Below are 15,580 nucleotides of genomic sequence, written 5' to 3'. Positions count from 1 at the left end.
GAGGATTTTTTATGCAAGTGCAGAGGAGATGACGGGGGTAAGTGGGGATGATCGTATGACTCACATGAGATTTATCCCCCACAGAACTGGAGTCTGTGGGGTGGCTATGAGTTCCAACATCTCATTGAGCCCCTGTGGGGGGGCGGGGTGCTCCCTAAAATGTCTGAGGTTTATGTATGGTTTTCTAGGTTATAACCAGTATCTATATCTGTTAGGGAGTGCTCACAGCTGGACTCATGATATACACTCTTGAGTGGTTAACTGTGTATTTTAAAATGGGAAGTCATACTTCATGGCCAGTTTTTGAGGGAGATCATATTTGTGTCTCTGCTCGACAGGGTAATTTACATTTAACATTTAAGTCATTATGCAGACCGCTTTATCCAGAGCGAATACAATTGGGTGATATCCTTATTGATATCAGTGAAACACTATTACAAAGATGCTAACCTCTTTGATGGGGGGGGGTTAGAAGGATTACTTTATCCTATCCTAGGTATTCTTAAAGAGTGTGGGTTTCAGGTGTCTTCCGGAGTGGTATTGACTCCCTGACCATGTGCGTCGTAGGGAGTTTGTTCGCACCATGGGGTGCCAGAACAGCAGAACATTTTGACTGGGCTTGAGCGGGAACGTACTTCTAGGTGGGAGCGCAGGCCAGAGGTGGATGAAACGCACGTGTTGTTTGGGTAGGCCGTGACAAGGCCTGAAGTAAGGAGTTGCTTCCCCTCCAGCTCCGTAGGCAGCACATGTCTTGTAGCGGATGCGAGCTTCAACGGAAGCCAGTGGATGAGACGGAGGAGCGGTGAGTGAGACAACGTTGGAGAACGTTGACACCAGACGGCTGCCTCGGCGTTTTGGATGAGTTGTAGGGTTTCAATGCACAGCAGAGAAGCACCAACACGAGTTGCAGTATCCAGACGGAGATGTCAATGCCTGGTTGGACCTGCCCTTCCTGCTGCCAGGAGGGGTCGTACTCTGCGAATGTTGTAGAGCATGACCTACAGGAACGGTCACCCGCTGATGTGTGGAGAACGACAGGTGTGCCAGGATCAGCCAAGGTTCTTAGCACTCTGGAGGAGACACAATGGATTGTCCAAACCGTAGTCGATGATCATGGACGGCAGTCTTCCCCGGGAGAGAAGAGCAGCTCCGCTTGCCGATTCAGCTTTGACGTGGAATCCGTTCATCCACACTGATTGTGCAGACATGCAGAGATGCGATTACCACCTGATTTCGAGGGGAAAGGGAAGATAATTGGTTCGCGCATAGCAATGACTAGGAGAGGACCATGTGTGAGGATATGACAAGCCAAGTATTGGTGTATATGCGAGATAGGAAGAGGGCCTAGAAAGAGCCTGGGGGGACACCAGTGTGAGAGCAGTGTGCGGGAGACAAATTCTCGCCACGCACTGAGGAGCGACCTGTCAGGAGGACGCAATCCAACGTTTGGCCGCGCCGGAGAATGCCCACCGAGAGTGAAGAGGATTGATGTTCACAGTATCAAAGCAGCGCGATAGTCCTAGAAGATGAAGCAGATGAGGAAGAGTAGCATAGCAGTCGAGAGCGCCTCCGTGACCACAGAGAAGAGCAGTCTCAGTTGAATGACTAGTCTTGAAACCTGGACTGATTTATCAAGAAGGTCATTCTGAAGAGATAGCAGGAGAGCTGCCAAGGACGGCAGTTCAAGAGTTTTGAGAGAGAAAAGAAGAGGAATACTGCTCTGAGTTGTTGACATCGGAGGATCGAGTGTAGGTTTTTCAGAAGGGGTGGCAACTCGCTCTCTGAAGACGGAAGGAAGTAGCCATGCGGTCAAAGATGAGTTGAGAGCGAAGTGAGGTAGGGGAGGTTCGAGATGTCTTGGAAGAGGGAGGATAGGGTCAAGCGGCGAGTGGGCGGCCGCCGTCAACAAGACGCGAGATTCATCTGGAGAAGGGGGAAAAGAGGTCAAACACAGGGTAGCAGTGTGAGCAGATACCAGCGGTTCGTTGACTTAGCATCGAGGTATTGGATGTCGTCCGTCTTCTTTCAAATGGTTGACAAGATCGCAGAGAGGTGGAGGGGGGAGGAGGGGACGAGGATTGGAGGGAGGGCAGGGGAAGAGCTTCCAGGTTAGAGTGAGCTTGGAATTAGATTGTAGAATTTGCTTAGCAGCAGAGACAGAAGAGAGAATTAGAGCGGAGGAGGAAAGGATGCCCAATCGCAGGAGCGAGTTTTCCTCCATTCGCCGGCTGCCGAGCCCTGTTTGTGAGTCGCATGAGTCGTCGAGCCACGAGCAGGGGAGGACCGAGCCGGCCGGGATAGGGACATAAGAGTCAAATGATGCAGAAAGGAAAGAGGACGGGTTGAGGAGGCAAAGAATAGGAATAGGTTTGGAGAGTTTGAGCGAGGAAGAGATGATCAGGATGGAAGGGAGGAGAGTAGGGAGAGAACGGAAGGTTGGGGGTCCATACATCCGAGTAGGGCCAGTTGGGAAGACAGTTTGGATGAGAAGCGAGAGGGGAAAAGTACAAGTAGTGTCGAGACTTGGAGGGGAGTTGCAATGAATTAGTGGAAAGACAGAAGCATCTAGTAAGATTGAGGTCAAGCGTATTGCTGCTTCGTGAGTAGGGATAGAATTGATATAATGCTGGGGTTGTATAGGAACTTTTATTTAGACCATTTTCTCCGCTGCGCGAGAACATGCAGAATTAATCCAGTCACTGAGATCTAATAGGCGGAAACAATTTCTCTCAACATGCACACATTGTCATGCAGACACAGACAAACACACACCTACAGACCACACACGCTTACATAGACTAGAGGATGTACTGTATGTGCTGTAGTACACCACAACACACCACCACACACACACACACACACACACACACACACACACACACACACACACACACACACAATAGTTGCAGATCTTAAAGGATCTAACACACACCTCTCTCTTCCCATGGTCTACCCAGGACAGCATGCACCTGCTGGGGTCCAGTGGGGTGTTGGGGGTCCCTCTTTATACTGCCTGGCTGGAGCTGACACACAAGGAGGTACAGTAGCATGGCTCTCGTGTCTTAGCTCTAGTACTGGTGTTAGTTCTAGTACTGCAAGTACTGGTGGTAGTACGTCTTGGTGTTAGTCTGGCTCTCGTCTGGTCTCTGGTCTGGCTCTAGTCGTGGTCTAGTCTTGCGGTGGTTTATGGTTAGCTTGGTTTTAGTCCAGTGTGTTATCCAACATGTTGTCGGTGTCTCAAAGGTTGCATGTCTCTACAGACTCTTTAACAGAGTTACTTCACTTCTTGCCTAGCTACATTTTCTTCACTGAAAACACATTAAATGCTGTGTGTTGTGTTCGTCAACATCTCTGCCTCTCAAACACCTGCAGGGAATCTGTGGTATTCCCGTGTCCTATTCCAGACCAATTGCTGTTTGCCAATGAGGGAGCCAGAGATTCATGCAGCTCATGTAGCATGACTCAATGTTAGAGAGTGAGGAGGAGAACGTGGTCAGGAGAAAGAGAACTAGGGAGGGAGGAAAGAGAGGGGGGGGGGGGCGACAAGAGAGATTTATTATTAGTGTGTAAACACCTGGTGTCTTGTCTTGTTCTTTATCTCTCTCTCTCTCTCTCCCTTTACTCACTCTGTCCATTTCTCTTACTCACAGGCTGTGTTAATGTGTAACAGCATTCACTGCCAGACATTCTTCGGTGTTTGATGCTGTCAATACTCCTAGCTTGAATATAACATGTATTGTAACATTTCACACTACAGTGGGGAGTTTGTAGTAAGATAGTAATCTCACCGGTATTCCAACTAGCTCTAGATTTCGGGGTCACGGGATTCGTGTGATAGAGGAGAAACGCCATATTTGAAGGTTCCTATTCTTATTGTTGCTCAGGTATTCAGAGGACAATGCTGCTGTCCATCTGGTCGCCCAGAGAAAGAGCAGAACACTGATATATGTGTGTGTGTGTTATAGAGATGGCATCAGGGTAACATATAGGGTTGAAAGTCCCCCCGTGTCCTGTAGGAGAGAGAGCAACATTGTTACCCATGTATATCCTCAGGGTGTGGTGTGTGTGTGGTGTGTGTGTGTGTGTGTGTGTGTGTGTGTGTGTGTGTGTGTGTGTGTGTGTGTGTGTGTGTGTGTGTGTAAGAATGGCTGATTGATTAACGATAAATAGAAAGATACGTTTATAATGTTGTCACGGTTTATTTTATTATCTTTAACCTACAACTACTAGTTGCCCATTTAATAATCACGCATATTGGCAAACTTATTTCAAACATTTTCTAGTACAGGCTACTTATCACAATGAACAATATAGCTAAAATGCCTGCGATAAGTGATTGGTATGGTCGCTGTCAATCATTTTATCGTCCCAGCTTTAGTGTGTGAGTGTGTGTGTGTGCGCATGCATGCGTGTATGAATAATTGACAGCTCTAGGTTTACAGTGCCAGGGGTAGGTGAGGTAATGGTCTAAGAACAGTCGGGACGTCACAGCTACACGGACGCCCTAACACACACAGGCACACATACAGACCAGACCAAACCACGCATCACACACCAGGCACGCAACACACATTCACATTTGCTTTCCCTCCTTTCGTAGGAGCACACAAGCAAAGGATGGAGGAGATACAGCTTTTCCAAAATTCTGGAGTTGGAATGAGAGAGAGCGCAAAGGGAGAGAAAGAGAGGCGAGAGAGAGGCGATTGCGTTTCCTCCGTGAAACCCACGTCTTGTCAGAGCCTTCGCTCCGACTTCCTTCATTATGAAATACCCCGCTTCACCCTTTCCTCTCCTCCGCTAGCAACTTCCTGCAGCGCGGGCCTGACTCACACACACACACACTTGAGGTAGTCCATCGTATCCGATGATGACTTCCACTACTGCTTGTGGGTTTGCTGAGGACTGTTTCATCCGATGCGGGATGCACACTATCGGCCACAGACGGAGCACACAAAGGCCTGTCCCATTGATGCTGGGGCAGGCACGGTCATCTGTCTTCTCTGTCGATCCTCTGGCACCCGGATGGATGGCGAGCCATCTAAGCTGGTGGTGTGTGATGGACGCCTCGATGCTCCTGCAGTTTGTTCTCTGTAGGATCTCTGAGTGGGAACACGGTCCTGACAGGAAACTTTCAAAATGCATTGGAGGCATTTTTGTGAAAGGAAAGAGTTGTTTTAAGTGTCGTCTGTACTGTCCATGGTTCACATCCATAAAAGGTGTAGATACCACACTGCCTGGTAGACGGCCACTTGGTGTGCCGGTTCCTGTTGTTACTTCTTCGCGTCTAAAGGAGGACGAGGCTGTTTGACCCGGTTCTGGATGCCCTGGTGGATGTTGCAGTCTAATGAGGGATGCTTCCAGATTTTAAAGTGTGGTACAATGACAAGTGATGAGTCTGAGATAAAGAATTCGGGTTGTTTCAGGCAGAGGATCAGAACGACACTGTTCTGAGACGTTTACAGACAGCCGTTCTGCTGTATGCTCTCACAGCTGCTGTGAGGGTGGCTTGTAAAACTTCTGGGGTATGTGTGCCAACAGAACGCATCATCCGGCGTAGGCGTTCAGATTTGAGCTTTTGTGGCGGCTTGGAGCCTCCTGATGCGAAGAGGTTCCCGTCCAATCTGAAGTCCAGGGTTTCCACATTCCCCATTGTCTTTGTGCGGGCGTGTTGTGACACACCGAAGGAAGACTGATTACACACACACTCGACTACCACACCCACACCTCCACGGCTCTAAGTGGTGGTAGTACTAGTCTTGGTGTTAGTCTGGCTCTCGTCTGGTCTCTGGTCTGGCTCTAGTCGTGGTCTAGTCTTGCGGTGGTTCTATGGTTAGCTTGGTTCTAGTCCRCAGTGTGTTATCCAACATGTTGTCGAGTGTCTCAAAGGTTTGCATGTCTCTACAGACTCTTTAACAGAGTTACTTCACTTCTTGCCCTAGCTACATTTTCTTCACTGAAAACACAATTAAACCTGTGTGTTTGTGTTCGTCAACATCTCTGCCTCTCRAACACCTGCAGGGAATCTGTGGTAATTCCCGTGTCCTATTCCAGACCAATTGCTGTTTGCCAATGAGGGAGCCAGAGATTCCATGCAGCTCATGTAGCATGACTCAATGTTAGAGAGTGAGGAGGGAGAACTTGGTCAGGAGAAAGAGAACTAGGGAGGGAGAGAGAACGAGAGGGGGGGGGCGACAAGAAGAGATTTATTATTAGTGCTGTAAACACCTGGCACCTGTCTCTGTCTTGTCTCTTTATCTCTCTCTCTCTCTCTCTCTCTCTCCCCCTTTACTCACTCTGTCCATTTCTCTTACTCACAGGCTGTGTTAATGTGTAACAGCATTCACTGCCAGACATTCTTACGGGTGTTTGATGCTGTCAATACTCCTAAGCTTGAATAAAACATGTATTACAGTAACATTTCACACCTACAGTGGGGAGTTTGTAGTAAGATAGTAATCTCACCGGTATTCCAACTAGCTCTAGATTTCGGGGTCACGGGATTCGTGTGATAGAGAGAAACGCCATATTTGAAGGTTTCCTATTCTTATTGTTCGGCTCAAGGTATTCAGAGGACAATGCTGCTGTCCATCTGGCATCGCCCAGAGAAAGAGCAGAACACTGATATATGTGTGTGTGTGTTATAGAGATGGCATCAGGGTAACATATAGGGTTGAAAGTCCGCCCCGTGTCCTGTAGGAGAGAGAGCAACATTGTTACCCATGTATATCCTCAGGGTGGGTGGGTGGGTGGGTGGGTGTGTGTGTGTGTGTGTGTGTGTGTGTGTGTGTGTGTGTAAAAAATGGCCTGAATTGATGTGATAACGATAATAGAAAGATACGTTTATAATGTTGTCCACGGTTTATTTTATTATCCTTTAACCTACAACTACGTAGTTGCCCCATTTAATAATCACGCATATTGGCAAACTTATTTCAAACATTTTCTAGTACAGGCTACTTATCACAATGAACAATAGCTAAAATGCCTGCGTTAAGTGATTGGTATGGTCGCTGTCAATCATTTTATCGTCCCAGCTCTAGTGTGTGGTTGTGAGTGTTGTGTGTGTGCCGCATGCATGCGTGTATGAATAATTGACAGCTCTAGGTTTACAGTGCCAGAGGGTAGGTGAGGTAATGGTCTAAGAACACGTCGGGACGTCAGCAGCTACACGGACGCCCTAACCCACACACCACAGGCACACATACACACCAGACCAAACACACGCATACACACACCAGGCACGCACACACACATTCAACATTTGCCTTTCCCCTCCTTCCGTAGGAGCACACAACGCAAAGGATGGCAGGAGATACAGCTTTTCCAAAAATTCTGGAAGTTGGAATGAGAGAGAGCGACAAAGGGAGAGAAAGAGAGGGCGAGAGAGAGGCGATTGCGTTTCCTCCGTGAAACCCACGTCTTGTCAGAGCCTTCGCTCCCGACTTCCTTCATTATGAAAATACCCCCGCTTACCCTTTCCTCTCCTCCGCTAGCAACTTCCTGCAGCGCGGGCCTGACTCACACACACACACACACACTTGAGGTAGTCCATCGTATCCGATGATGACTTCCACTACTGCTTGTGGGTTTGCTGAGGACTGTTTCATCCGATGCGGGATGCACACTATCGGCCACAGACGGAGCACACAAAGGCCTGTCCCATTGATGCTGGGGCAGGCACGGTCATCTGTCTTCTCTGTCGATCCTCTGGCACCCGGATGGCATGGCCCGAGCCATCTAAGCTGGTGGTGTGTGATGGACGCCTCGATGCTCCTGCAGTTGGTTCTCTGTAGGATCTCTGAGTGAGGAACACGGTCCTGACAGGAAACTTTCAAAATGCATTGGAGGCATTTTATGTGAAAGGAAAGAGTTGTWTTAAGTGTCGTCTGTAGACTGTCCATGGTTCACATCCATAAAAGAGTGTAGATACGCACACTGCCTGGTAGACGGCCACTTTGGTGTGCCGGTTCCTGTTGTTAAAAACCCTCTTCCTTCGCCGTCTAAAGGAGGACGAGGCCTGTTTGACCCGGTTCTGGATGCCCTGGTGGATGTTGCAGTCTAATGAGAGGATGCTTCCAGGMTATTTAAAGTGTGGTACAATGACAAGTGATGAGTCTGAGATAAAGAATTCGGGTGTTTCAGGCAGAGGATCAGACGACCACTGTTCKTGAGACGTTTACAGACAGCCCCGTTCTGCTGTATGCTCTCACAGCTGCTGTGAGGGTGGCTTGTAAAACTTCTGGGGTATGTGTGCCACAAGAACGCCATCATCGGCGTAGGCGTTCAGATTTGAGCTTTTGTGGCGGCTTGGAGCCTCCTGATGCAGAAGAGGTTCCCGTCCAATCTGAAGTCCAGGGTTTCCACATTCCCCATTGTCTTTGTGCGGGCGTGTTGTGACACACCGAAGGAAGACTGATACACACACACTCGACATCACACACACCCACACACTCCACGGCTCTAGCACTGCCTTGTGACTCAAAATGTACTTCTGGAAAGATTACAGTTATGACATTAGCTGTATTACAAGTCCTCATGAAGTGGATGGATTTTCTTTTCAGAGTTGTTTTTTTCTCTTTTGTTTGTAATCTGATGCATCCACCATTGACCTTAGGCTCCCTCCCGGGTAGTAAAGTTGTCATGTGCTTGTCAGACAGACAGGTAGAGAGGTGTAATGGGATGAGAAGATAATGTTAGTTAATCAGTGTTYAGTCCTAGGGCTGTTTTGGGGTAGTTACTGCAGTGTTTCCTGTGTTGTCAGCTCTGTAGGTGTCAGATCAGGCCTCAGTCAGTAACCGTATACCCTACCTACTGGGCTGCAAGGCAGACTGAGTGGGAAAACAAATAGAAACGTYGCCTTTCGTAAACTAACACTCACACTTGACTTTTCCCCTCCCTACTACCACTGACTTTGCTGAAAGYTACTTTGAGGGAAATATACTGACCTATGTGATTGTCCCACCAAGCTATCTCAAGATCAATGCACTAACTGCTAAATGACTAGAATATTAAAAAAAATCTATAAAGGCCATAACATGGAGTGTTTGCCTGTACTGACTTTAGAGCTGAAAACATGTACACAGAGCGAGAGAGTTATTTGGTTCACACACTCAAAGAGGCGGTGAGAAGAGAGAGTGTGTGTGTGTGTTTACACATCCATTTGTATGTTAGTGTGTGTGCGTCTGCCTGTCTGCCTGCCTGCCTGCCTGCCTGCCTGCCTGCCTGCCTGCCTGTCTGTCTGTGTGTGTTACTTGTTAATTGTGTTCTCTGACCTTTTCCTCTTTGTTGGTTGCCGTATGGATCAGGTGCGTTGCTATGGCACCAGCTAGGCTATCGTGCCCAGAGACGAGCTAGGAGATGAACGGCAGAATTGTCAACACCCCAGAGAAAGAGAAAGAAAGAGAGAGAGGGAAAGGGGGCCCTGTCTGTGAGCCAAGTCCACTTTCAGTCAGGGGATCAAAAACTCTTTTGAAACTGCATAGGGCCTAGGCCAACATTTCTATTGAGAACTATGGTGTAACTCGATACATTTCTCCCATACATACCGATCTAACTGCTGAATAACAGTCAGTGACACTGAAAGCCCCATTCCATACAAAGGGCGACATTATTTCACACAGGAATTAGTCATATGTCTACTGTGTATTTCTTGGAGCTGTATTGGGGAAGTGTGTGTGTGTGTATACAGTGTGTGTGTGTGTGTGTGTGTGTGTGTGTGTGTGTGTGTGTGTGTGTGTGTGTGTGTGTGTGTGTGTGTGTGTGTGTGTGTGTGTGTGTGTGTGTGTGTGTGTGTGTGTGTGTGTGTGTGTGTGTGTGTGTGTGTGTGTGTGTGTGTGTGTGTGTGTGTGTGTGTGTGAGAGAGAGAGAGAGAGTGAGACACTTGTGACCAGCAGACAGCTGGGTAAATGGTCATTTTATCCCCAGCTCATACGTCGGACTCATATCGGACTCCTATCCCGGACCTCCGAGTATGGAGTGGGATTTCAGTGTGGGTGGAGCACAGCTGCTGCAGACCCCCATATTCCACATCTGGACCTGCATCAGTTCCTCTCCGTTCTCTCTCTCTCTCCTTTCTCTCACTCTCTCTTCTTTCTCTCTCTCCTTTCTCGCTCTCTCTCTCTTCTTTCTCTCTCTCTCTCTCTTCTTTCTCTCTCCTTTCTATCTCTCTCTCTCTCTCTCTCTCTCTGTCTCTCGCTCTGTCTCTCGCTCTCGCCATCTTTCCCACTCTCTCTAGAACATACCATGCAATATACACACTCTACTGATAAAACAGTTGCATTACCAGCCCTGCATGGCTGAGGACATAGGGGAACACAACGAACGACTGAGTCACACTGACTACATATCCTCCACTCTGTGTGTTTTTACTAACTACTAGCTTCTGTTGAAGAACGTCTGCTGTGGTAATACAGTAGTAGCCTGCTGTCACCACCACTCACATTGGCTTACTCGACAAAGTGGTTCAGAGGTGAAAAACCATCATAGGCATTTAAAGGGTCAATCTGCATTTGAGATTGGTAACATTTCTCCAGCCCCAACCCTCAGCTATTTACCATATCAGTGACGGGGTGACAGCGTTGYTATTGTTTGAACAGAAGATTGCCCCTTTAAGGTTACTAGACAGGAAAGAGGGATGTCTGAGGTTACCATGGGACCCCAGGGGGCACCCAGGTACAGGTAKACACCTGCCAGGTCCCGGGGGAGATTGGCACTGTGCCAGAGACAGAGGTGTGTTCTCATTATAAATTGAATACCTGCATAATGTCTATCACCTGCTGCAATACATATATCACCTCTGATTTCACCATACGTGGCCGTGGTCGGCCCGTCGGCGTGGCTGAATTTTAGAAATGCTTTTGTTATTATTATTAGATATATWTTTTTKGGGGGGGGACTTGTGCGGCCAGAAAAAAACTCTTATCCGGCCCACCCAAGGATTTCAATTAGGGATGCACGATATATCGGTAAGCATATCGGAATCGGACGAAATTAGCTAAAAATGCTAACATCGGCCCAATGTCTAGTTTAACGCTGATGTGCAAAACTGATGTCAAAGCTGACGTGCATACCTGTATAACGTAGGTAAATTACATAATGACGCCACGGAAATTATATCGCTACACGTGCAACACAGCATTCCTAACCTGGCCCACAATGTCTGCTGTGTGGATCGAGCAGACAACAAGTCCAGCAGTCATTTGAAACAGTAAGAACATTTCAGAGAGACAACTGAAAGGCGAAATCCATTACCGCCAAGATAATAGAATTCATTGCCCTTGACAATTATCCGTTCTCWGTCGTGGATGATGTTGGCTTTCGCCGACTGGTCGAGCACACTACCAAGTAGGCGCTATTTTTCAGATGTTGCCCTACCGGAGTTACACAGTATTGTTACAACGCTCATCCATGAGCTACTTGCTATGTGCGTCACTGCTATTAGTTTCACGACATTTGGACCAGCGATGTCAGCCCCATGAGCATGCTGAGTCTGACAGCACAGTGGGTCGACGAGGATTTTGTACTGAGGAAAGCCGTATTACATGCTCTAGAATGTGCTGGTTCTCATACCGCTGCTGCCATTTCAATGGCATTTGAGAACATGTTTGAAACTTGGAAACATGAACACACTCCTAGCKCCATTTGAACAACTGACTGGAGAAATAAGCTCATCAACWGCGTCTGYAGCAGACGTGATACCCTCTGTCATGGCAYTGAAACGCCTGCTCAACAAMACTGCCGACACAGACCGTGGGGTTTACTTGGAAAAGTACTCTATACTAGAGGCTGTGAACAAGCTATTCGGTGGCGTTCTCTCTGAGCCTCTTTACTGTGTCGCCACCATGCTCGATGCTAGGTACAAGGACCGCTACTTCGATGCAGACAAGAAACAGGGTTTACGTGAWATGTTACAGACACAGCTGGACAAGATGGAAGTGACAGTGAGCACTGAGGAATAGTCCACGGACAGACAGAGCTGAAACTTCACTGCTTGACTGAACAAATGAACAACGAAACGGCACAGCAAGTAAGTGAAAGAAATAGGTTTTGATTATGTTTTACTGGTAATGGGGACATTTGTAAATGCCAACAAAATACATGTTTGGTCAGTGTGTGTGTGTGTGTTAAATATTTAACTCTACTAGAATGCTTAAAAGTCCGCTAACAGTTTTAATATCGGGTATCGGCCAAAAATGTCATATCAGTACATCCCTAATTTCAATGGCAGAAAAATCCCTGGTATGATGCAAAATTACGTATTTACTGCTCTATTTATGTTGGTAACCAGTTTATAATAGCTATAAGGCACCTCAGGGGTTTGTGGTATATGGCCAATATACCACAGCTAATGGCTGTATCCAGGCACTCCGTGTTGTTGTGCATAAGAACAACCCTTAGCCGTGGTATATTGGCCATATACCACACCTCCTCGGGCCTTATTGCTTAATTATATAACGTCCTAGGTAGGGCTGTGGTGGTCATGACATTTTGTCAGTCGGTGATTCTCAAGCAAATAACTGCTGGTCTCACAGTAATTGCCACCGTCAATTAACATAARTACATTTAGCATCTCCTGGTTTCCACGCATAGCCTACAAGCTACTGATGCAGAACTTTGCAAGATCAATTTTTTTTTMAATTCTAATAAATCCATTTAATATAGCCAACACCATCGTAATAAATCTATGGTTTGTTTTAGACAGGTCTATTGAAACGTGATACGAAGAAAATGAAGCTTATTTCAGAAGAACAGATTAGGATATTCTGAGTTGTCCTTATGTTAGGTCCTGATCTGGCTATGCCATATGGCTGTAGGCTACACTAATTCATTTAGAAGACAAGATTTGATGAGAATTCCGTGGCATTATTTTATRGTATTACGATACTATGGAACCTGGYTGAATAAAATTGAAAGGACATTTTCTACAAATTATTTCAGAGGGAGTGCGCAAATGCATTCTAAGGCTGCATGATGCGACTCTAATGATGATTTGAAAAAAGTCTCATKAAAGGCATGASTTCTGCWTTGTTTYTTGTGCAGGCTGCACTTCATCAGTCTATCATTCACAATTTGGCAAGCACTTTATAATATTCTCACCAGGCCTCGAATTTCCCGGTGGCATCCCCCATTGTGTGGCCGTAAACGCCCCCTAACAATTTGCTCATTTATAATAAACTGAAATATCACATTTACATAAGTATTCAGACCCTTTACTCAGTACTTTGTTGAAGACCCTGTGGCAGTCTCGAGTCKTCTTGGGTATGACGCTACAAGCTTGTAACACCTGTATTTTGGGAAGTTTCTCCCATTCTTCTCTGCAGATCCTCTCAAGCTYTGTCAGGTTGGATGGGGAGCGTCGCTGCACAGCTRTTTTCAGGTCTCTCCAGAGATGTTCGATCGGGTTCAGGGCTCTGGCCGGGCCACTCAAGGACATTCAGAGACTTCTCCCAAAGCCACTCCTGCGTTGTCTTGGCTATGTGCTTAGGGTCGTTGTCCTGTTGGAAGGTGAACCTTTGCCCCAGTCTGAGGTCCTGAGCACTCTGGAGCAGGTTTTCATCAAGGATCTCTCTGTACTTTTCTCTGTTCATCTTTCCCTCTCTTGACTTGTCTCCCAGTCCCTGCCGCTGAAAAACATCCCCACAGCATAATGCTGCCACCACCATGCTTCACCGTAGGGATGGTATTGGCAAGGGGATGAGTGGTGCCTGGTTTCCTCCAGACGTGACGCTTGGCATTCAGGCCAAAGAGTTCAGTCTTGGTTTAATCAGAACAGAGAATCTTGTTTCTCATGGTCTGAGAGTCCTTTAGGTGTCTTTTGGCAAACTCCCAAGCGGGCTGTCATGTGACTTTTACTGAGGAGTGGCTTCCGTCTGGCCACTCTACCATAAAGGCCTGATTGGTGGAGTGCTGCAGAGATAATTGTCCGTCTGGAAGGTTCTCCCATCTCCACAGAAGAACTCTGGAGCTCTGTCAGATTGACCAATGGGTTCTTGGTCACCTCCCTGACCAAGGCCCTTCTCCCCCGATTGCTCAGTTTGTCCGGGCGGCCAGCTCTAGGAAGAGTCTTGGTGGTTCCAAACTTCTTCCATTTAAGAATGATGGAGGTCACTGTGTTCTTGGGGACCTTCAATGCTGCAGACATTTTTTGCTACCCTTCCCCAGATCTGTGCCTCAACACAATCCTGTCTCGGAGCTCTACGAACAATTCCTTCGACCTCATGGCTTGKTTTTTTTCTCTGACATGCACCTGTCAACTGTGGGACCGTATATAGAGAGGTGTGTGCCTTTCCAAATCATGTCCAATCAATTGAATTTACCACAGGTGGACTCCAGTCAAGTTGTAGCAACATCTCAAGGATGGAAACCGGATGCACCTTAATTATGTATTTGTGTTTCTGTTCTGACGGTAACTRTAAAGAGGATATCATATTGTACCTGCCCTCCCGGTCCCCCTGGGCATAAACACACACATTCAACTCTTTTTAAATCCACTGCCGCTGAGTGTGTGTTGCTGCCAATGCCTAAAGAGAGGCCTGGTGTGCCAAGCCAAGTATAGAGTGGGGTTTCAGTGAGTGACTGTGTGCGTCCCTATTGATGTGCCGCTCTGCGTGCCAAAGGAGTGACTTCACCCCTCGTCTGATTAATCATACAGTGTCTCTAGGCTGACACGGAGGGTGCGAGAAGGTCTTCTGCTAAGCATGAGAGCRATTGCGTGTGACAGTGAGAGGCTTGCATCCCAAATGGCACACTAGTACCTATGTAGTGCACTGCACTACTTTTAACCAGAGCCCTACCTTGGTTGAAAGTAGTTCTTGAAATAGGGTGCCATTTGGGACATAACCAGAGTGTGAGAGCGTCTGCTTAGGAGGCCAATACTGTAGACCATTGACACTTCACCCTGAGAACCATTGATCTGCTGGCCTGGGCTGTCAATGGGGAGCTGGCTACATCTACTACAACATCCACTAGACTTCTATGGTCATTCAGCAGACACTTCACCTACACAGCTAACAGGGTTATGTTCACTATCCATTCACACTTTCTCTCGTTCACTTACACTCGTTCATTTAGCACAGACCTTCCTTGATGTTGAGACATGGAGGAATGACCGGCATGTAAGTCTGGCAACTGTTTCTTATCGAATATCAACCGTTTCTCATGGTTATGTGGCGATACAAGGAAGTCATTATTTCTGTGTGTGCGTGTGTGAATGCGTGCTTGCTTGCGTTCGTGTGTTCATGTGTATATGTGCACATTTGGCASTAACGGTGTACTTGCTACTACTTCCCCTCTATCTGCTCTCTGATAAAKAGATTAGACAGAGAGACGTGGTGCTTAGCTCTCTATTCCAGCTCTTCTAGTAAATCAAACGAGTAGAGAGTTCTACTGGTGCGTTCAGGGCATAGCCAGCCAGCTCTTAAATCAGGCCTGGCCAGCCAGAGTTATGACTCTCTACAGGTTGACCCAGTGTGTGTGCAGACCAGGGTATTGCGTTGTACTGAGCTGTACGCGGTACCAAGAGAAGTTGGCTCGACCGCAAGAAACGCCCGCCACCCGCTGAGCGCGCTACTTCTACGTATAA

The 15,580-nt window shown here is 47.3% G+C and overlaps 1 protein-coding gene across 1 annotated transcript in view; it reads left to right on the top strand.

The window, feature by feature from the left end:
• LOC111951305 (cadherin EGF LAG seven-pass G-type receptor 1-like) overlaps nucleotides 1–15,580 on the top strand; it is a 120,087-nt gene that overhangs the window by 71,156 nt on the left and 33,351 nt on the right. The window contains exon 8 of the mRNA XM_070434694.1: nucleotides 2,958–3,038. Coding sequence (XP_070290795.1) covers nucleotides 2,958–3,038 — 81 coding nt within the window. The remainder of the gene's footprint in view (nucleotides 1–2,957; nucleotides 3,039–15,580) is intronic.

Source organism: Salvelinus sp. IW2-2015, linkage group LG24 (genome assembly GCF_002910315.2).
Source record: "Salvelinus sp. IW2-2015 linkage group LG24, ASM291031v2, whole genome shotgun sequence".
Classification (NCBI taxonomy): domain Eukaryota; kingdom Metazoa; phylum Chordata; class Actinopteri; order Salmoniformes; family Salmonidae; genus Salvelinus; species Salvelinus sp. IW2-2015.
The sequence above is the reverse complement of the archived record's forward strand: the minus strand, read 5'-3'. Positions and strand labels throughout refer to the sequence as shown.